Source organism: Spea bombifrons, chromosome 6 (genome assembly GCF_027358695.1).
Source record: "Spea bombifrons isolate aSpeBom1 chromosome 6, aSpeBom1.2.pri, whole genome shotgun sequence".
Taxonomy (NCBI): Eukaryota; Metazoa; Chordata; class Amphibia; order Anura; family Pelobatidae; genus Spea; species Spea bombifrons.
This window is the reverse complement of record NC_071092.1, coordinates 6609194-6625342: the sequence shown is the minus strand read 5'-3', so window position 1 is coordinate 6625342 and position 16149 is coordinate 6609194. Positions and strand designations below refer to the sequence as shown.

General features: G+C 47.3%; 3 protein-coding genes and 1 long non-coding RNA gene across 4 annotated transcripts; 2 read left to right on the top strand and 2 right to left on the bottom strand.

Moving 5' to 3' along the window:
• Positions 1-1739: 1739 nt before the first annotated feature.
• On the top strand, positions 1740-2796 carry LOC128499756 (histone H1.10-like). Its single transcript, XM_053468660.1, has one exon. The coding sequence runs from the start codon at positions 1755-1757 to the stop codon at positions 2610-2612; it is 858 nt and encodes a 285-aa protein (XP_053324635.1). The 5' UTR covers positions 1740-1754; the 3' UTR covers positions 2613-2796.
• Positions 2797-7643: 4847 nt separating this feature from the next.
• LOC128499758 (histone H1.10-like) lies at positions 7644-8715 on the top strand. The gene has a single exon (XM_053468662.1). It carries the CDS (start codon positions 7713-7715, stop codon positions 8313-8315), a length of 603 nt encoding a protein of 200 aa, XP_053324637.1. The 5' UTR covers positions 7644-7712; the 3' UTR covers positions 8316-8715.
• Positions 8716-13026: 4311 nt separating this feature from the next.
• Positions 13027-13803, bottom strand: LOC128500556 (histone H2A type 2-B-like). The gene is made up of 2 exons (XM_053469734.1): positions 13657-13803; positions 13027-13575 (listed from the first exon to the last, which is right to left on the bottom strand). The coding sequence occupies exon 2, from the start codon at positions 13540-13542 to the stop codon at positions 13162-13164; it is 381 nt and encodes a 126-aa protein (XP_053325709.1). The 5' UTR covers positions 13543-13575; positions 13657-13803; the 3' UTR covers positions 13027-13161.
• A 1344-nt stretch (positions 13804-15147) lies between these two features.
• Positions 15148-15666, bottom strand: LOC128500330 (uncharacterized). The gene is made up of 2 exons (XR_008354913.1): positions 15622-15666; positions 15148-15497 (listed from the first exon to the last, which is right to left on the bottom strand). It is a non-coding gene; the product is annotated as an uncharacterized LOC128500330 (long non-coding RNA).
• Between the last annotated feature and the right edge of the window lie 483 nt (positions 15667-16149).

The window sequence follows — 16149 nt, the reverse complement described above, 5'->3', positions numbered from 1 at the left end:
CTTACGACCTGAAAGATAACTTAATAGGGACCTTAAGATGGCTCGTTCCATTTAGACACGCGTAAGGTGAGCTTTCATACATACAGGCCCCCCAGTGGGCCACCGGCCTATATGGCTCCACCAGCCAAGCGTGCAGCCGCCAGGTGGATACGTCCAACCGCATGAGTATAAAAATGTAATGTGCAGCCACCGGCCTTAAAGTGCCATGGCCACTTAGTCCTCCCCACTCCAGCCCGGAATACATATATTGCATAATGCAATCTTTATACACATTTACATGTAGGATGCGGGAAAAGTGAAGGACGATTACAGCACATTTGGTCTTTGCGTAATCGTAAGCTCTCGAGCCGGACCTGCTTTACCTGATGTATCCGGTCTGTCGGTTCTAGTTTTATATAGAGACTGTAAGAAGCGCTGCGGGGAGTGTTGTTGTTATATAAAAAAAACATAAGCTAGTGGTATAATTATTTATTGAGTTATATGGCGCCATCATATTCCGCTGCGCTGTACATAACAAGTAGCGCATCACATAATTGGGATTTACAGAAACAAAAGGTAAGGAGAGCCCTGCTCAAAAGAGCTTACAATCTAGAAAGGCACTATATATATATGTATACATATAGGGCCCAGACCGGCGCACTGGTCAAATGACTGGCGGGCCACTGGCTGACAGCCCGACACTCACCTGATCTGTTACCGGATATACCTAGCTTTGAGCCGCACTCACGTCGTCACCCGGCAACTGGTCTTAAAGTGCCAGCGCTGCCCCGCCATCGCCAGCCCGGCCCTGTAGATATATATATATATATATATAATATATATATATATATATAATATTATTTATAGCACGCAGGCTGCATGCAGAGCGCCGTGTGGGTAGATATGTCTTCTTGCACAAAACATATTGATTTCCAGCATTTAAATGGTACAGTGAGCTGAGCGGCCATGTCTTTAACCCTTCGACTGCTGCAAGGTTTACTAATTTAAATAAAGCCGCTGTTCTAATCATGATTTTAAAATGATGCACAAATATAACCTGCATTTAGAAAATCACAATGGATTTATTGTATAATAAAAAAAAAAAAAAAAAATTACACATTTATTAGGTGGGCAAATAAAGTCTCATATCTAACATAAATAATGTAATTTTCAGCTTTTGTTTTATTATGAATTCGGAATTATCATTGGAAATTGTGTGACCCTGAGATCTGGACCAAAAAAAAGGATATTGTCACTTCGGTTAACCCTTTCTCGTAGTCAGATCGGTTAGACACAGTCTCTCGGGCACTGAAAGGGTTAAACGCCATGATTGAAACCTTTTTATTTGGATCAGGCGTGACTTTTTTTTTTTTTATTTCCGAATTATTTTTGATAGTGCTGTTGCTTCAATCTACCACTAGAGGGAGCACTCTGTGTTAGTTACCGTAAATTAAATCTTTTAAAATTAATACCCCACGGGCTCCAGCACCCATTAACCGCCCCAGGTGGCATCTCCATGCTGTTATCTGTCCACTCGTGACTTCAAATCCACGATGCCAGAAGAGGATGGAGAAATATCTGCCTGCAAACATGATGCCCCCATCCGTTGCAGCCCCTGAGGTATAGGGTGCACGATTTAATTTCACTTTCCTGCTGCCCCTCTCTGGGCTTTTAACGGGGTTATACATTTAGGGGTAAAGAGAGGCGTCTGGACTGTAGATATCGGGGGTTGTGGGGACCTGGGGGGTCTTAGATGGGCTGCAAAAGCCACAGGAATGCAGCCCAAGAAACACAAGTTAATGCACAGAGCAGCTGAAGCTGTTGTTGTTCTCAACGTGGTCCGCTCTGTCAGTACAAGAGCACAGGCGCCGAGCCAAGCTTTTCATTCCGCACAGAGCGTCAGGCAGAGAGTCGGTTCGATCCACTTAACCGGAATCATTCGGCTCCGAACCGCCAATCTCCGAACCTCCATCATGTCTCTAGAGCTGGAAGAGAATATTCCCACCACCGAGGAGGAAGATGAAGGGGAGGAGGAAGGAGAAGAAGAAGCCACCACTCCAACCAGAAGGTCCTCTAGTAAGAGGACCAAAGGGGCAGCTGCTCCAGCCAAAAAAAAGAGCAAGAAGAAGAAGAACCAGCCGGGCAGATACAGCCAGCTCGTAGTGGACACCATCAGGAAGCTGGGGGAGAGGAACGGCTCATCCCTGGCCAAGATCTACAGCGAGGCCAAGAAGGTGTCCTGGTTTGACCAGCAGAATGGTCGCACCTACCTCAAGTACTCCATCAAGGCGCTGGTCCAGAATGACACCCTGCTGCAGGTCAAAGGGATCGGGGCCAACGGCTCCTTCAGGCTAAACAAGAAGAAGCTGGAGGGGCTTCCTGCTGAGAAGAAGGCTGCGCCCCCTAAAGCAGCTGCCAAGAAGGCAGCCCCTGCCAAGACCACCCCCAAAAAGAGTCCGAAGAAGGCCAAGTCGAAGCCCAAGGCTAAGAAGGAGAAACCCAAGAAGGCCGCCAGCGCCCCCAAACCTGCAGCCAAGAGCCCCAAGAAAAAAGCAGCAGGTGGTGGGAGCAAAAAGGTGAAGAAGAGCGCAAAGCCCAGCGTCCCCAAGGTTCCTAAATCCAAGAAGGCGTAAACGAGGGCCCCTGGGGGCCAAATGAACTCTATGTTGAGCATATTGTTTTTTCTGTTTTGTTTCTGCACTTATGTGGTGGCAGCTTCTGTTCTCCCAAGAGCCGTGAGACTGTCGTGCTGGGGCAGTGTTTTGTTAAAGGGGGCAGTTTTTTAACCCCTTAGATATTTTTATGATTTGATTTTTTTTTTTTTTTTGGCTTCTGTTCTGCAGTAAAAGGTTTCTGCAGCCGGAGCCGCCATCTTCAAAGCACAGAGCAGCTGTCACCTGATACAATGTATCACTCCTTTGGAACTTTAGAAACAACAAGGAGCCTCTGATTGGCTGTTAACGCTGGCGAACAGCCATCACCTTAGCAACGGCGTCCGATGGGCGGGGTTAAGTGACAGCTCTGTTGCAGGACTCTGGGTGGGGTGGGCATTGTAAGGTATTTGCCCAGATCTGGTTAGTTTGGACCCTGGGGGTTGCCGGGACTCGTTCTGTTGGTTTGATTTGGTTGCAGACAGTCTCTTTGCACAGTAATGTCAGTCTCATTGTGTTGATTCTGCATTATGCTTTTTTTTTTTTTTTCTGCTAAATAAAGCTAAATTGTTGCATATTTGGATGTTTTATGTGATTGATTTGGGGAAAGGGAATGCGGGGGTTGGGGAGTGCGTATGTGCTCTTATCTCCATAGTAATAAAGGGGGTGTTTGTCTTGAGTGATGCATTCACCGGTTGTCATGGTAATAACACAATTGCCCAGAATCCCTTTTTATACATGATCTCTGAACGAATGGTGTAAGGTGGGTCACTACTTGCCATTTGTGGGAGATATTTTATCAATTTAGCGAAGATTACTGTACATATAAAAGGCGATTCCAATAAATTCTACCTGCTGTTGGAGGAAGCGGGGAACAATATGCATATTCGTACACAATCCCCTATGAACCATCACAAGATCTACATTAGTCAGGTTTACATTAGACATGTTTTATATACAAAAGGAAACGCCACTTGCTCCCCACCTCCTCTGTTACCCCAAAATGCGGAGACTCCCTTTGTGGTGGAACGAGGTGCCTGTATGTATCGGTTTACACCTATTGTCCATGACACCCTCAAGCCTTTTCATTTTGGGACTTGGTTTCTAAGTGACCAATGTGTAGGCCTGAGAAGACTTCAATGTCTTCTTGTTTCCCATCCTTATTCTTTATCACTTTGATATTTTTCTACCTGACCAGGTTAGATTACTATCTTTCTTTAATATCAATAATTTTCTGTTAATTATATATAAACCCAATCTACATAACTGGCCAAGAACAACGCGCCTTTTTAAAATAGTGCAGAAGCCCAGAGGTAGTGGTTATGACTCCCCATACTTTGTGAGTCAGTGTCTGCCTGGTGACCCACAGGCAGGAAAGGCTGATAGCGGGTGTAGGCTAGAAGAAAATAAAATGTGCCCCCAGTTACTTATCTGGCTGTGGGGGATGTTTTATTTTCTTCTGGCCTACACCCTTTCCTGCCTAGGCACAAAAACTTGGGTGTGTGAGGGGTGCAAGTGGGCAGACATTGGCTCACAAAGTGTGGGGAACCATAACCACTACCTCTGGGCTTCTGCACTATTTTTTCCGCACGCCTTCCTGTGGCTTTCTTCTCCAGCTGCTGCTTTGTGTTTTGCCACCTCATTTCTTGGCTTTTATCCTTGCTGCTTCCTTACATCTTCTTTCTTCTTTCCTCTTTTCACCTCCCCCGTTCTTTGCTCTGCTGGGTATTCATGTCCGTCCTCCACCCCACACTTGCCTCCTGCCTCGTAATCTCTTAATCCCACTTTCTCTCTTCAGCTTCATTCTTGGAATCTGCCTTCAGTCTGATGCCTTGTGGATTCTCCCCTAGTCCTTTTGACTAGTCTTTCCTCCTGTTCTTTCTTCTCTGACTTTTATGGCCTGTAGATGCCCGACCTTGTAGTCATTTTCCCCCTTTCCTCTTACCCGCTGCCTCTAATTGATCCGCTTTCACGGACCTTATTCTCTGCTGCAGTATTTTGGGTTTCACCCCCTTGTGCCTTATCTACCCTCTGACAATTGCCTTTTAACGTTCTTCTCGCCAGGGCCGGTTCTGGGCTGACGAGTGTCTTGTGTGATCTGTACCTATGGCCTGTAGTACCGGTACGGTGACGGAAACACCGTCAGAAGCTGTTTCTTAAGCCTAGGACAGGAACCAGAGCTCCAGCATACAAAGGGTTAAACAAATAGCGCTCTTTGCAGATTGCCCCAAGCAGGAGACATACAAGTTGAGTACAAGGGGGGCAATTTACATACAATAGTCACAACAAAACACAGTTCTCAACCAACTCCTCTTATTTGCACTTGGCCCACCTCGGCCCAGTAGGGGGTCCAAGGGAGGTCATTTACATACAAAAGTACTGCTCTGTATTTGCACTTGGCCCACCTCAGCCCAGTAGGGGGTCGCTATTGTCGTCTGTGGGGAAGACGGTAAACACAGACGACTCCCTGACTTCTGGCTGAAACCGGATCTTTGTGGAAATACTGGCCATAGAGGTCTCTGTCCTGTAAGTCCTGACCCGATGGAGAGTAACACTACACATAAACCCCCTCCCAAAATACAGGCACCCCAAATCTTTGTCCGAACTCCACATTCTTTAGAGTCTCTGGTACTTGGGGAAACAAGGCACTCTGTACCAGGGGGAAGAAGTAGTCCCAACGGAACCCATGTACCATCTCCCCACAAACAACCCCTTCCAAGGCCAGGGCCCATGGTCGGGGCAAGGGTGGCCCCCAATCCTCTCTGGTAGCCCATGGCACGGAGGCTTCTGTGACAGCTATATAGAGAAGTGACAAATTCAGCTTTAATGTCATTATTCACAGTGTTGTGTTCTGGCCTAGGGCCGCTGGTCCGGGGGGGGGGGCTATTGTCCTCTTGCGTGATCAGACTCTCTGTAGCACCACCGTTTGGCTGGTCAGTTAAAAGAGAGATCGCTGACCCCCCAGGCGACTCACTTCTACCATCAAGGACTGGGCTAAGCTGCCGTCAGGTGCCGGGAGTATCTCGCTGCATTCATTTGTATTTGGCTTATGATAAAACCATAGGAAATGTATTATTCATTTTATTAAAAGTCATAAAATACGTAAAGATTAATAAAATAGCTGCGTTAATAACAGGCGGCACGTAGCGGGCGAAGCTGTCTAGACAGGGCTGACTAATGTGTATTAATTAATTACCCGGCGCAGTCGCATTTGTCTTCGGTTTTTCCATTTGGGGACCGGTTGGTCGTGAACCTTCTCCACACGGATGCCTAGCAAGATTGTACGAAATGTTTTAATTAATGAACCAGGTATGTATCTTCTGCATCCAGGCTGAGACAACCCGCTGTGGGGCAATTGGATAAAAGCTGCCCCTGGTACCCCTATAGACAGGGTAGATATACCATAGCTGAGGAATAACAGAAGGCTCCATCTAGTGGATAATAATGGAATTGCAGACCAGCATTAATTAATACTGTATAAAATGATGTGGTATAGAGTGTACAGTTTTAGCCATAGAAAAAGAGAAAGCAAATTTTGTAAAGATCATACCTTTCTTGGCTGACCGACGTATAATGGATTGCAAGCTTTTGAGACTATCTACATCTCTTCTTCAGGTGTATTATAACGACGTGCTGTTCTCACCCAGCACCTGGAAAAACTAAAAATACCCTTCAATGCAAATCAGGGTTTATGAATATTGTCCATTGATGATAAATGAAAATAAATACATGGATACATGATTTACCAAAGTATTATCAGCACATAACGTTATCTGTGATGTTGGCAAATCCATGGCAACAGAGATATTGGCTGCCTGTGCCAAGCGAGGGTTTAAGGAAGGATCCGGAACATCCTTGTGTAGAAAGCCTCTGGAGAAATACACAGGGGCAAAATCCTAATCCGTGGGTGAATTTTCCCTGAAGAAGTTGACTTTTAGGTTAAATTTACAAATACATACAAAAAATATAGGAGAATGTGTAAAGCGCAATTCTAGCGCAAAGAAATAGAAGTGGGGCAACCAGAAAGAATAATAGGGTAACGGCCATAGCTCAACTTTTACCACTTTGCCCAACTGCATAACCTCTGCGTAATTATAGTGAAACTCAGTATCTCCCAATTTCCCAAAATATACCCCCCCGACACATTAACCTGAATCCAGACACTAGACAGAGCGTCCGAACTCCCACATCATCCTGCATATCATCCCATCATATGGGATGGAAATAGTTAAAACTCTGCATAAAATCACCCCTTTCCTATGCATTATTGCCCCAAAACTGACCCCTCGGTCATGTCAGAGAAGATCTTTGAGGTTTTTGGATCCTGAGCAAACAGAGCTCTAGGAAACTGCAGAATATACAGACGTTCCAGAAAATGGAAGTTACCGTCCCTAATATGCAAAGAATATTTTTTTGTGGAATTCATACATTTTATACCCCAGCAGGCGGTGGGCGATGCTCTGTTACCCTCTCTGGATCAGAACCCACAGTTAAACCCCCCGTGCACACCCCACGATCGCTTCCCAGCTCCTGGATCACGTGAGGGGGCTCTGTGTTACTTCCCCAACTTAAATCCACTTTATTCCCCAAACCCCCCTCCCTGGAGAACAGAGAAAGCCCCATATATCTCCTTTGGAATGTCTTCTCCCACCCTAGACGGCGGTCGCCCCCTCCACGGGCCGGGCAGTTGGAGGATTTAGCCCCCAAAACACACGCCTCTCCTCCCCTGTGCTGGTGACAGCTTGGGGTGTAAGGGTTAAAGCGGCTTTTCACGGCGTCTTTGCAGCTCCAGAGCAGGGGATTTGGATGCGGGGTGTTGGGGGACCGTCTGGGGGTCCCGGGGCAGCGTCCGCCCATCCTCTGGGGGTCCCGGATTCTGTAGAAACGGGGGGCAAAAGTGGTGGAAAAAACACAAGTCGCAGAAAGCGGGAACTTGGAGCTGTTGTTGCTCTCAACGTGGTCCGCTAGGCAGCTATAAAACAGGAGGAGCCAACGACAGAGAGTGAATGCGAAGCAGACGCCACCAGCAGCCGATCAACCCACAGCTCAACAAGCCTATCTACAAGCCGATCAACAAGTATCATGGCCCCGGAGAAGCAAGAGGTCGCCCCCGCCACCCCTGCCAAGAAAACCAAGGCAGCGGGCAGCGCTAAAGCAGCGGCCACCGCTAAGGCCGGCAAGAAGAAGAACCAGCCGGGCAGGTACAGCCAGCTCGTGGTGGACACTCTGAGAAAACTCGGGGAGAGGAACGGCTCATCCCTGGCCAAGATCTACAACGAGGCCAAGAAGGTGTCCTGGTTTGACCAGCAGAATGGTCGCACCTACCTCAAGTACTCCATCAAGGCGCTGGTGCAGAACGACACCCTGCTGCAGGTCAAAGGGATCGGGGCCAACGGCTCCTTCAAGCTGAACAAGAAGAAGCTGGAGGGGCTTCCCATCCAGAAGAAGGCTGCGCCCCCTAAAGCAGCTGCAAAGAAGGCAGCAGCTACCAAGAAGGCGACCCCTGCAAAGAAGACAACCCCTGCCAAGAGCACCCCAAAAAAGAGTCCGAAGAAGGCCAAGCCAGCTAAGAAGCCCACCGCCAAGTCACCGGCCAAGAGAACCAGGAAGGCGCCCAGCAGCAAGGTGACAAAGACGGTGAAGAAGGCGACCAAGCCCAAGGCTCTCAGAGCCAAGAAGGCATAAAAGCCATCTGCGTTACTGACTTTGGACAATTTGTTTCTTTTTTTTCCGCTTGTTTCCTCCTTCCCAAAGAATCCTCCAAGGAACTTTTAAGCTTTGTTTCTTTTTCGCTCATCTATTCGCCAGTAGATCGCACCTTACAGGGTATTTACTAAATCCCAAGACCTGTTGCTTTGTTACTCGGGGGGAGGCTTTTCGCGAATGACCCAAAAATTTTGTAGTCGATGATTACGTTAAAGAGTTTTCAGCTTGCAGCGCAGAAGCGGTTAACTGTAAATATATTTTTTTAATGAACCCTTCTGTCGGGGATAATTGTAACCTGTTGGGGAGGAAGGGGTTAAACATGCTTACTGTATAATATTTTTGTATCGTGTTTGAATAAAAGTGTTTATTATGATACATATATTAGGAGTCTTCTGGCATTCATAAAGCAAAAGAGTGAATGAATGGGTTAAGGTTTGGTGGGTTTAGCACTTAAAGGGTCAAACATGAGCCTGATGCCCCAGGGAACCTGTATCAATCACCCCCCAAAAACATATATATATAAATCCGATGAGGAACTGAAAGGGTTAATCGTATTACTGCATGGCACGCCCAAAGCTTTGGGTAATATGGGGTTAAATGTACTATAACTTAATACCCAATGAATATTTAAGGGGTAAATGGTTTATTTTAATAAATGTCGGTGATTCTGACTGGTTGTAGGCTGGGCTTTCTGACAATATTGGGGATTTTTGGCATAAGAACCGATTCTGGTGCAGAGTTTGAAAAGTGGTTCTGTTGCCATAGCAATGGGCAGATATTGCCTTAACGGGGTAGTTTACTGTTCCCGCCTGCTCCTTCAAAGTAGTATTTTAATAGGCGAGGAAAACCCCCAGATCTCGGTGCTGCTGCCCTGCTCCTTATTGCCACCGATGGCAGCGCTTTCCTGGCAGCCGTGCCCCCCACTCCGAGCCGGAGTCATAGGCGGGAAACATCACAGGCAGCGACTGTAATAGTCGACTCGGCGAGAGTGACACCGCGAACACTTAAAGGGACCATGCAGTATTTACAGCAGATGTCCCTAATTTAATTAGTATGACACCAAAAACCACTTGGGTCTGAATCTATCGCACCAACTCAAGGATGATTACCATGTTCTCTCGCTGGTAGCGTTAACCCCGTGTGCAGGGCAACATGACAGATCCGCGGGCGGTGAGTCTGGGAGTCCTTCGGCGGTCAGCAGGGAATAAGATCAGGCCATTCAGTCTATCGCTGAGACACAGCAGTGAAACTGCGCCGCTTAGATGACCGGTGCCTGTGGGTTCCCTACAACCTAAGCGTGTAAGTGACAAAAGACTAAATCTCGTAGATTATTCCTCCCTGGAAAGGTTCGTGTCACAGCAGCCTCCGTGCCTTGGGCACCTGAGGGGTCAGCCTCCTCCCTACAGACTATGGGCCCTGGCTTCGGAAGGGGTTGTTTTTCGGGAGGTGGGTAATGGGCGTCCGTTGGGACTGGTGGACCTCAGACATGGATTAGGGGTACCTGCAGTTGGGGGGGGGGGGTTATGTGTGGTGTTACTCTCCCTCTGAGAGAGCTCCATGACCAGTATTTGCACCAGGATCTGATATCTAGCAGGTTTCAGCCAGAAGTCCATGGGCTGTCTGATGCTTGGGGTGGGCTGTCTGATGCTAGAGGTGGGCTGTCTGATGCTTGGGGTGGGCTGCTATAATACTTTTTTAGGATAATATTCACACTGGGTAGCTAAGTTTCAGCTAGACCCAGTGCAGCGGCGTCCCCCCTTTTTTCTACAACACTGCTCCTGGTGCTGAAGGGGTTAATCGCTGGTGTCCCGGCAGGAGGAAGCACCGTTTGGCGGGAGTACACAGTCAGGGTACAGGGGGTCCCGTCACAGTTCGATATTAAAAATCTTGAAGCTCTGGAGTGTAACAGATTCTGCATCGTGTTATTAATCAGTGAGGCAAGATTGGAAGTGACCCAAAATCAGCCCAACGGACATGTCTGACCCCGGCGGTCATTTACCGATTCTCCTTACAGACCCCACAGTAACGGCCCCCCGCTTTCACTCTGTCCAAACAGAAACAGTTATTGTTAAAACAGGGAGTTTATTAAAACAAAAATAGAATCATGTTTATAAAGTAACAATATTGCACAATGTCAATTAAAACGCATCTAAAAAACATTGTAACATCCGGGAGGAGAGATCGACCACATGATACTTGGCTACGGAATTTTCCAGATCCCATCTGGCTTCCGTTTCTAAACACACAGACCGTCGCCACATATACTGGCCAAATGTAACAGGGTATACCGCCCAACCATAACAGCGCATGCCGCCCAACCGTAACATTAACACTGCCCTCTACCCCAACAGAATAGAGACTTATTTCTAGAGGGTCAAGAGGTCAACACAGCAGCGCTCTACAGACGGCGAACCCAACCTTTCCTAGATCGACCGGATTTAATCCTGTATTCTAAATGCCTTCTCCCCCGAGGACTCTCCCTCTGTATCACGGACCCGACTGCAATACTGTCTCCTGCGTATTTAATAAGTTGGATCATTTTAGCACTTTGTGGAGCCGGCCGTGCTGGCTGAACGTGGAGGGTCCTGGTGAGAAGGAGCAGCAGATGCGGTGGTATCAGGGCCAGCAAACACCTCCCTGTCTAATGAATCGGGTCAAACTGGACCACCAGTAAGATCTGGTGAAACGTTCACATCACGCGCCGGAATCCACAGACTGAGAGCATGCCGGATGGGCCACCAACTGCCAACATCACGGCAATGACTACTAACGTGCCGACTGGGGCCGAGGTAACTTTAATGGCGTATATATAGTGGTTTATAAAGCCACAAAAGGTGGGCCCACCATATAAACAGATCAGGCAGCCCACTAATGGTCCCCGGTGGTCTATGAAGCTGGCAGGTGACGTTTGTAGGTACGGCAAAGATAATGCCGCAGACCCCATTTGTTTTTTTTAACCAATTATTCTGGTTTTCGTCATTTTCAAGACCCATCTTTAACACGATCCATGTATTTATTGTAGAGACCATTAAAAAAAAAAACTCCACTAGGTCGCCCTAAATACTGCAGCCGTATTGAACAGCTGGGCAGCGACCGATAAGCTTGCCATCCACACAGTCCGTCTCTTAATACACCCTTTACTGCATCACTACGGGAAAAAGAAAAAGTTTCACCGTTATTCACCTATACACTAAATTCCAAATGATTTTTAAAATACTATATTGTGTTTTTCCCTTCGGCTGAAAAATAATCTCCTTTCAGAGGCAAATCATTACTATATGAGAGTGCGGAGATTAGTGATGATTATTAAATCCATTAACATAATCGTGCCCTTCATATAGTGGCCTAGAAATCCTTAAAATCAAAGAAATATCCAAATCATGGGAATCTAATAATACGCATCATCCTCCAAAGGGAAAAAATGCTACATACCATAACGCTCACCTACACAACGACTCGAGATATCGAGATTCAGGATGCCCGTTATTTGCTAAAAAAAAATAAAAATGAAATGTTCCTGGAAATAAACTTTTTATTAAATTAAATTACATTTCTCTAATAGAAAACAGGAGGTGCTTCGTTTTATATATCGATACGGAACTCTTTTTCCTGACCGGTTTTACGATGCGTCACTTTATTCACTCTCTCCGTTAAAGAGTCCCATGCCGCAGCCTTTAAAGGCATACGAATAGTTAAAAGGACGCAGAAAACCAAAAATAACCCCCCAAAAATAAAAACCTTCGCAAAAGAACTTAAAACACATCACCGTCTGCTCCAACAGCATTTAACCCTTTGGAGTTGGAGGCCCATCTGCGGCAAAAACCGAGTCAATGGTTCCCAACCATTTAAAACATTCTCCTGGATATGAGGGTCCGCCTAAATAAAGCCTCAGCCACCAAAGCAGGGCCGTAACGCTGCACACCTGGCCGTTTTTTTTAGCGGAGGGCCGTGCACTCTGTTACCTCTGTAGACGTAATGGAGAAACGTTTTGGTTTTTAAGATACGCTGAGAAATTCACCCAGGAACCATCAAGCTACGGCCGGTACACATTGTATTACCACGCATGGGCCGTCTCCACCTCGGATCTAAATATAAATAAAAGAAACCCCACAATGTCACATAACATGGGAACCGGGGTGAAAAAAACCCTAATCCTACCACACCACCAGATCAAAAATGAGACTAAGTGCTAACCTGTATGGGCTGTGATGCTGCCATCAACATCAGCTGCTACAATACAGGAACGCAGGGCGAGGGGGATAATATCCTACATCTCAACGTTTTCAGGGGCAATAGGTGCCGCCGGGGGCCACAAACACCTTAACGCATAATACTCCAGATCTGCGTGCGTATCCTACGGTAGAAACTCTATAGGGATGGGATGCGACCCACAGTATCAAGAGTCATAAAGGAGTTAACATAATAGGTTACGGGTGCGAATTTGGGGCTCTATCTACGGCTCGGTGGCATCGCGGGGGCGGCTCCGGCCGAATATCCAGCCGCTTCCTTCAAAACCAGACATCTGGTGACCCTTCCCATATTTATAAAGACCCATTCCAGGGCAAAGTTCTAACCATGGAGCAATCAGCGCGGACGTTCCATCGGGTCTGGAACCCGGAACTTTACACCACAATTACTCTTCATAAATATGGACGTATGAGATGTGGGACAATATTACCCCCCAACACAACTTGACCTTTAGGGGCAAGTTACCCACTTTGCGCCCCGATCACATCACCAGGAGACTAATAAAGTGTGACTTATGAAAACTCCCACCCTGCCCTGTAACCCCTTCCCTTCCGCAGAGGGGCAGGAAACGTGGGGTTCATTTTTTGGAGGTCTGGGTCTTCTTGGGGAGCAGGACGGCCTGGATGTTGGGCAGCACCCCTCCCTGGGCGATGGTCACCCCTCCCAGCAGCTTGTTGAGCTCCTCGTCGTTGCGGATGGCCAGCTGCAGGTGGCGGGGGATGATGCGGGTCTTCTTGTTGTCCCGGGCAGCGTTACCGGCCAGCTCCAGGATCTCAGCGGACAGGTACTCGAGCACCGCCGCCAGGTACACGGGGGCCCCAGCTCCGACCCGTTCGGCGTAATTGCCCTTTCGAAGCAGCCGGTGGACGCGGCCTACCGGAAACTGCAGGCCTGCCCTGGAGGAGCGGGACTTGGCCTTGGCTCGGGCTTTGCCCCCGGATTTCCCACGGCCCGACATCTCACCCAGGCGGAAAAAACGGTAGAACGAGACCTGCGGGACAAGAGACGAATATCCGTGTGACTTCTCGCCTATTTGCAGAATTTGCAAAGCTTACCCTAACGGCAGCCGTACCGGGAATCTGCGGGCAGCACCAGCTCTGTATGAGGAGTCCTCGGAGGCTTCCCGCTGTATTTAACAACCTCCGATACTCATAAACAACCCACTCCACTCGGGATTCAGCGCAGCAATGACAGCAAACCCCGCCCACTCGAGGCTTTTATAAACAGCGCGCGGCCGCTTCATGCTATTGGCCAGCGCTGAAGTACCCTCGTCTTTTTATTAGAAGAAACTTTCATCCTTGATTTACATAGCCACACCCCCAGATGGGCTCTGTTACCGAGTGGCCCCTGTTTACTGCCTGCCGTTGGTCACGTGCCGGGTGCATCGTCTCCTAAGGTTTGATAAACATAAATAAAGCTGCTTCCATTCAATGTGTTTTATATATATATATAAAAAAAAACGTGCTGGGTGGTAGGTAGTGCTCACTGCCCCAAATGTTCTTGGCACTTGATCTGTACCCTCTTACCACTAGCAGAAGGGGGCTTTAAGCTGCTCTAATGCCCCCATGTAGCCATATAGATGTTTACAGTTACAGGCAGACATATCTAGGTAGCAGGCCCCGGGCTGGAACCCTTGTGTGTTTCTTCTATGAGGATTTCACACTTGTCTTGGTGGTTTTGGACTTGCTGGGGTAGTTTGTGTGCAAAGTGTGCGCTGGGACCCAGCAGGGCTGCAATCCGGGTAGTACAACCAGTAGCCATGAATGGGGCTAGCCCCCCTAGCTGGTCTTCGGCTACCATCCCGTGGTCCGTTCCCTCGTCGTTTAACGACAGATCAGACTCATTCCTACAAACCTGTAGAAAGCGGCTAAAAAAAATCCAGACTATTTTCTTTAAAATTCTGGTAAATTCAACGTTAACCCCGCAGGGGGGCAGATATAACCAAATGAGAAGAAAGAAAAGCAATTCCTTTAATCAAATGAAAGATAAACAAAACTACTACACGCCGGCCTCCATCCTGGAAATGAAGCTAAAAAAAGAGAATCTATAACCTTTCATTCCATATAGAAATGCTGGACTCTTTCCTGAAAGAAGAAAAAAAAAAAGCAACACCAGCGTTCTGCAGTCCGCTGCGATAAAGTGATTACAGACGTCAGTCTCTTATGTAACGCGCTCTGCCGCGGCTGAAGCCTTTCAGACCCCTTTACAATCCAGCCAGAGATTAAAAAGCATCTCACAGGCAGCATGCACAACACGCAAGGCCAATCAGGGGTTAGTTGTTTGTGGACTATAACTCCCATCATCCCCCAATTTTAGCCAAACAGTGCACTGCAATTTGAAGGAAATACCCCCCCGCGTGTAAATCTAAAAAGAACTATAATTCCCATCATGCTCAGATTGTCCATGAGTGCTGCATCCAAACCTACGGAAATAAATATTAAGTGAATGCCGTGTGGGATGCTGGACTCTTCTACTGCACTTTATTCAATACGAAGGGTTAATTATCTCCTCAGGTAGGAGATGTACGCTCCATGCAGACAGTATTTTATTTGAAAGTCGTAAAAACATTCTAAACGTTTATTTTTTTTACAAAATTAAATATATATATGTGTATGTAAAGTGTTTGCCCTTCGAGGACCCGCTAGAGGCGATAGGGGCTGCGACGTATAATCACACTTGGTAATTGGGTATTACGTATTCAGTATGTTAAGCAGACCATTAAAATCCGTTGCTATGGCTGCATCTTATAAATCAATTAATGCAGAGAACACCAGCTGATAAGTGAAAAAACATTTTGTAAAACATGAAAATCCCCACAAATTTATAATACAGAGAGAACGGAATGTATGACATTAATGCAGACGCACTGACCAGGGGCTGATCCAGAGCCTGACCTCGGGAGGGGAACTCGCACTAACACAACCAGACACACACACCCATCCAGACACTCACACTAACACAACCACACACACTCATCCAGACACTCGCACTAACACAACCAGACACACACCCATCCAGACACTCGCACTAATACAACCACACAACCATCCAGACACTCACACTAACACAACCAGACACACACACCCATCCAGACACTCGCACTAACACAACCACACACGCATCCACTCACACTAACACAACCAGACACACACACCCATCCAGACACACACACCCATCCAGACACTCGCACTAACACAACCAGCCACACACACTAACACATACTCAGACACCCCAACTAGATACTCAACACTGACAAACCCAGACACGCACACTAACACACTCAGACACTCTCACACACGCATCCAGACACCCCAACACAACTATATTCAGCACTGACACACACACATACTAACATACCCAAAAGGCACATGTTCACACATGAAAATAACCCCTCTGACATACTGCTGTGTATCTTGCCCCATTGCCCCCTTCCGGGATCCACCAATGACACTAGAGTAATTTGACGCTGTTGAAGATCCTTACTAATATCCGGTAGGACTCTGGCTGTCAGACTATTAGCTAGAGTGCTGTCTGCTGGATGCCAGCTTGGGGTGACACCAACAAC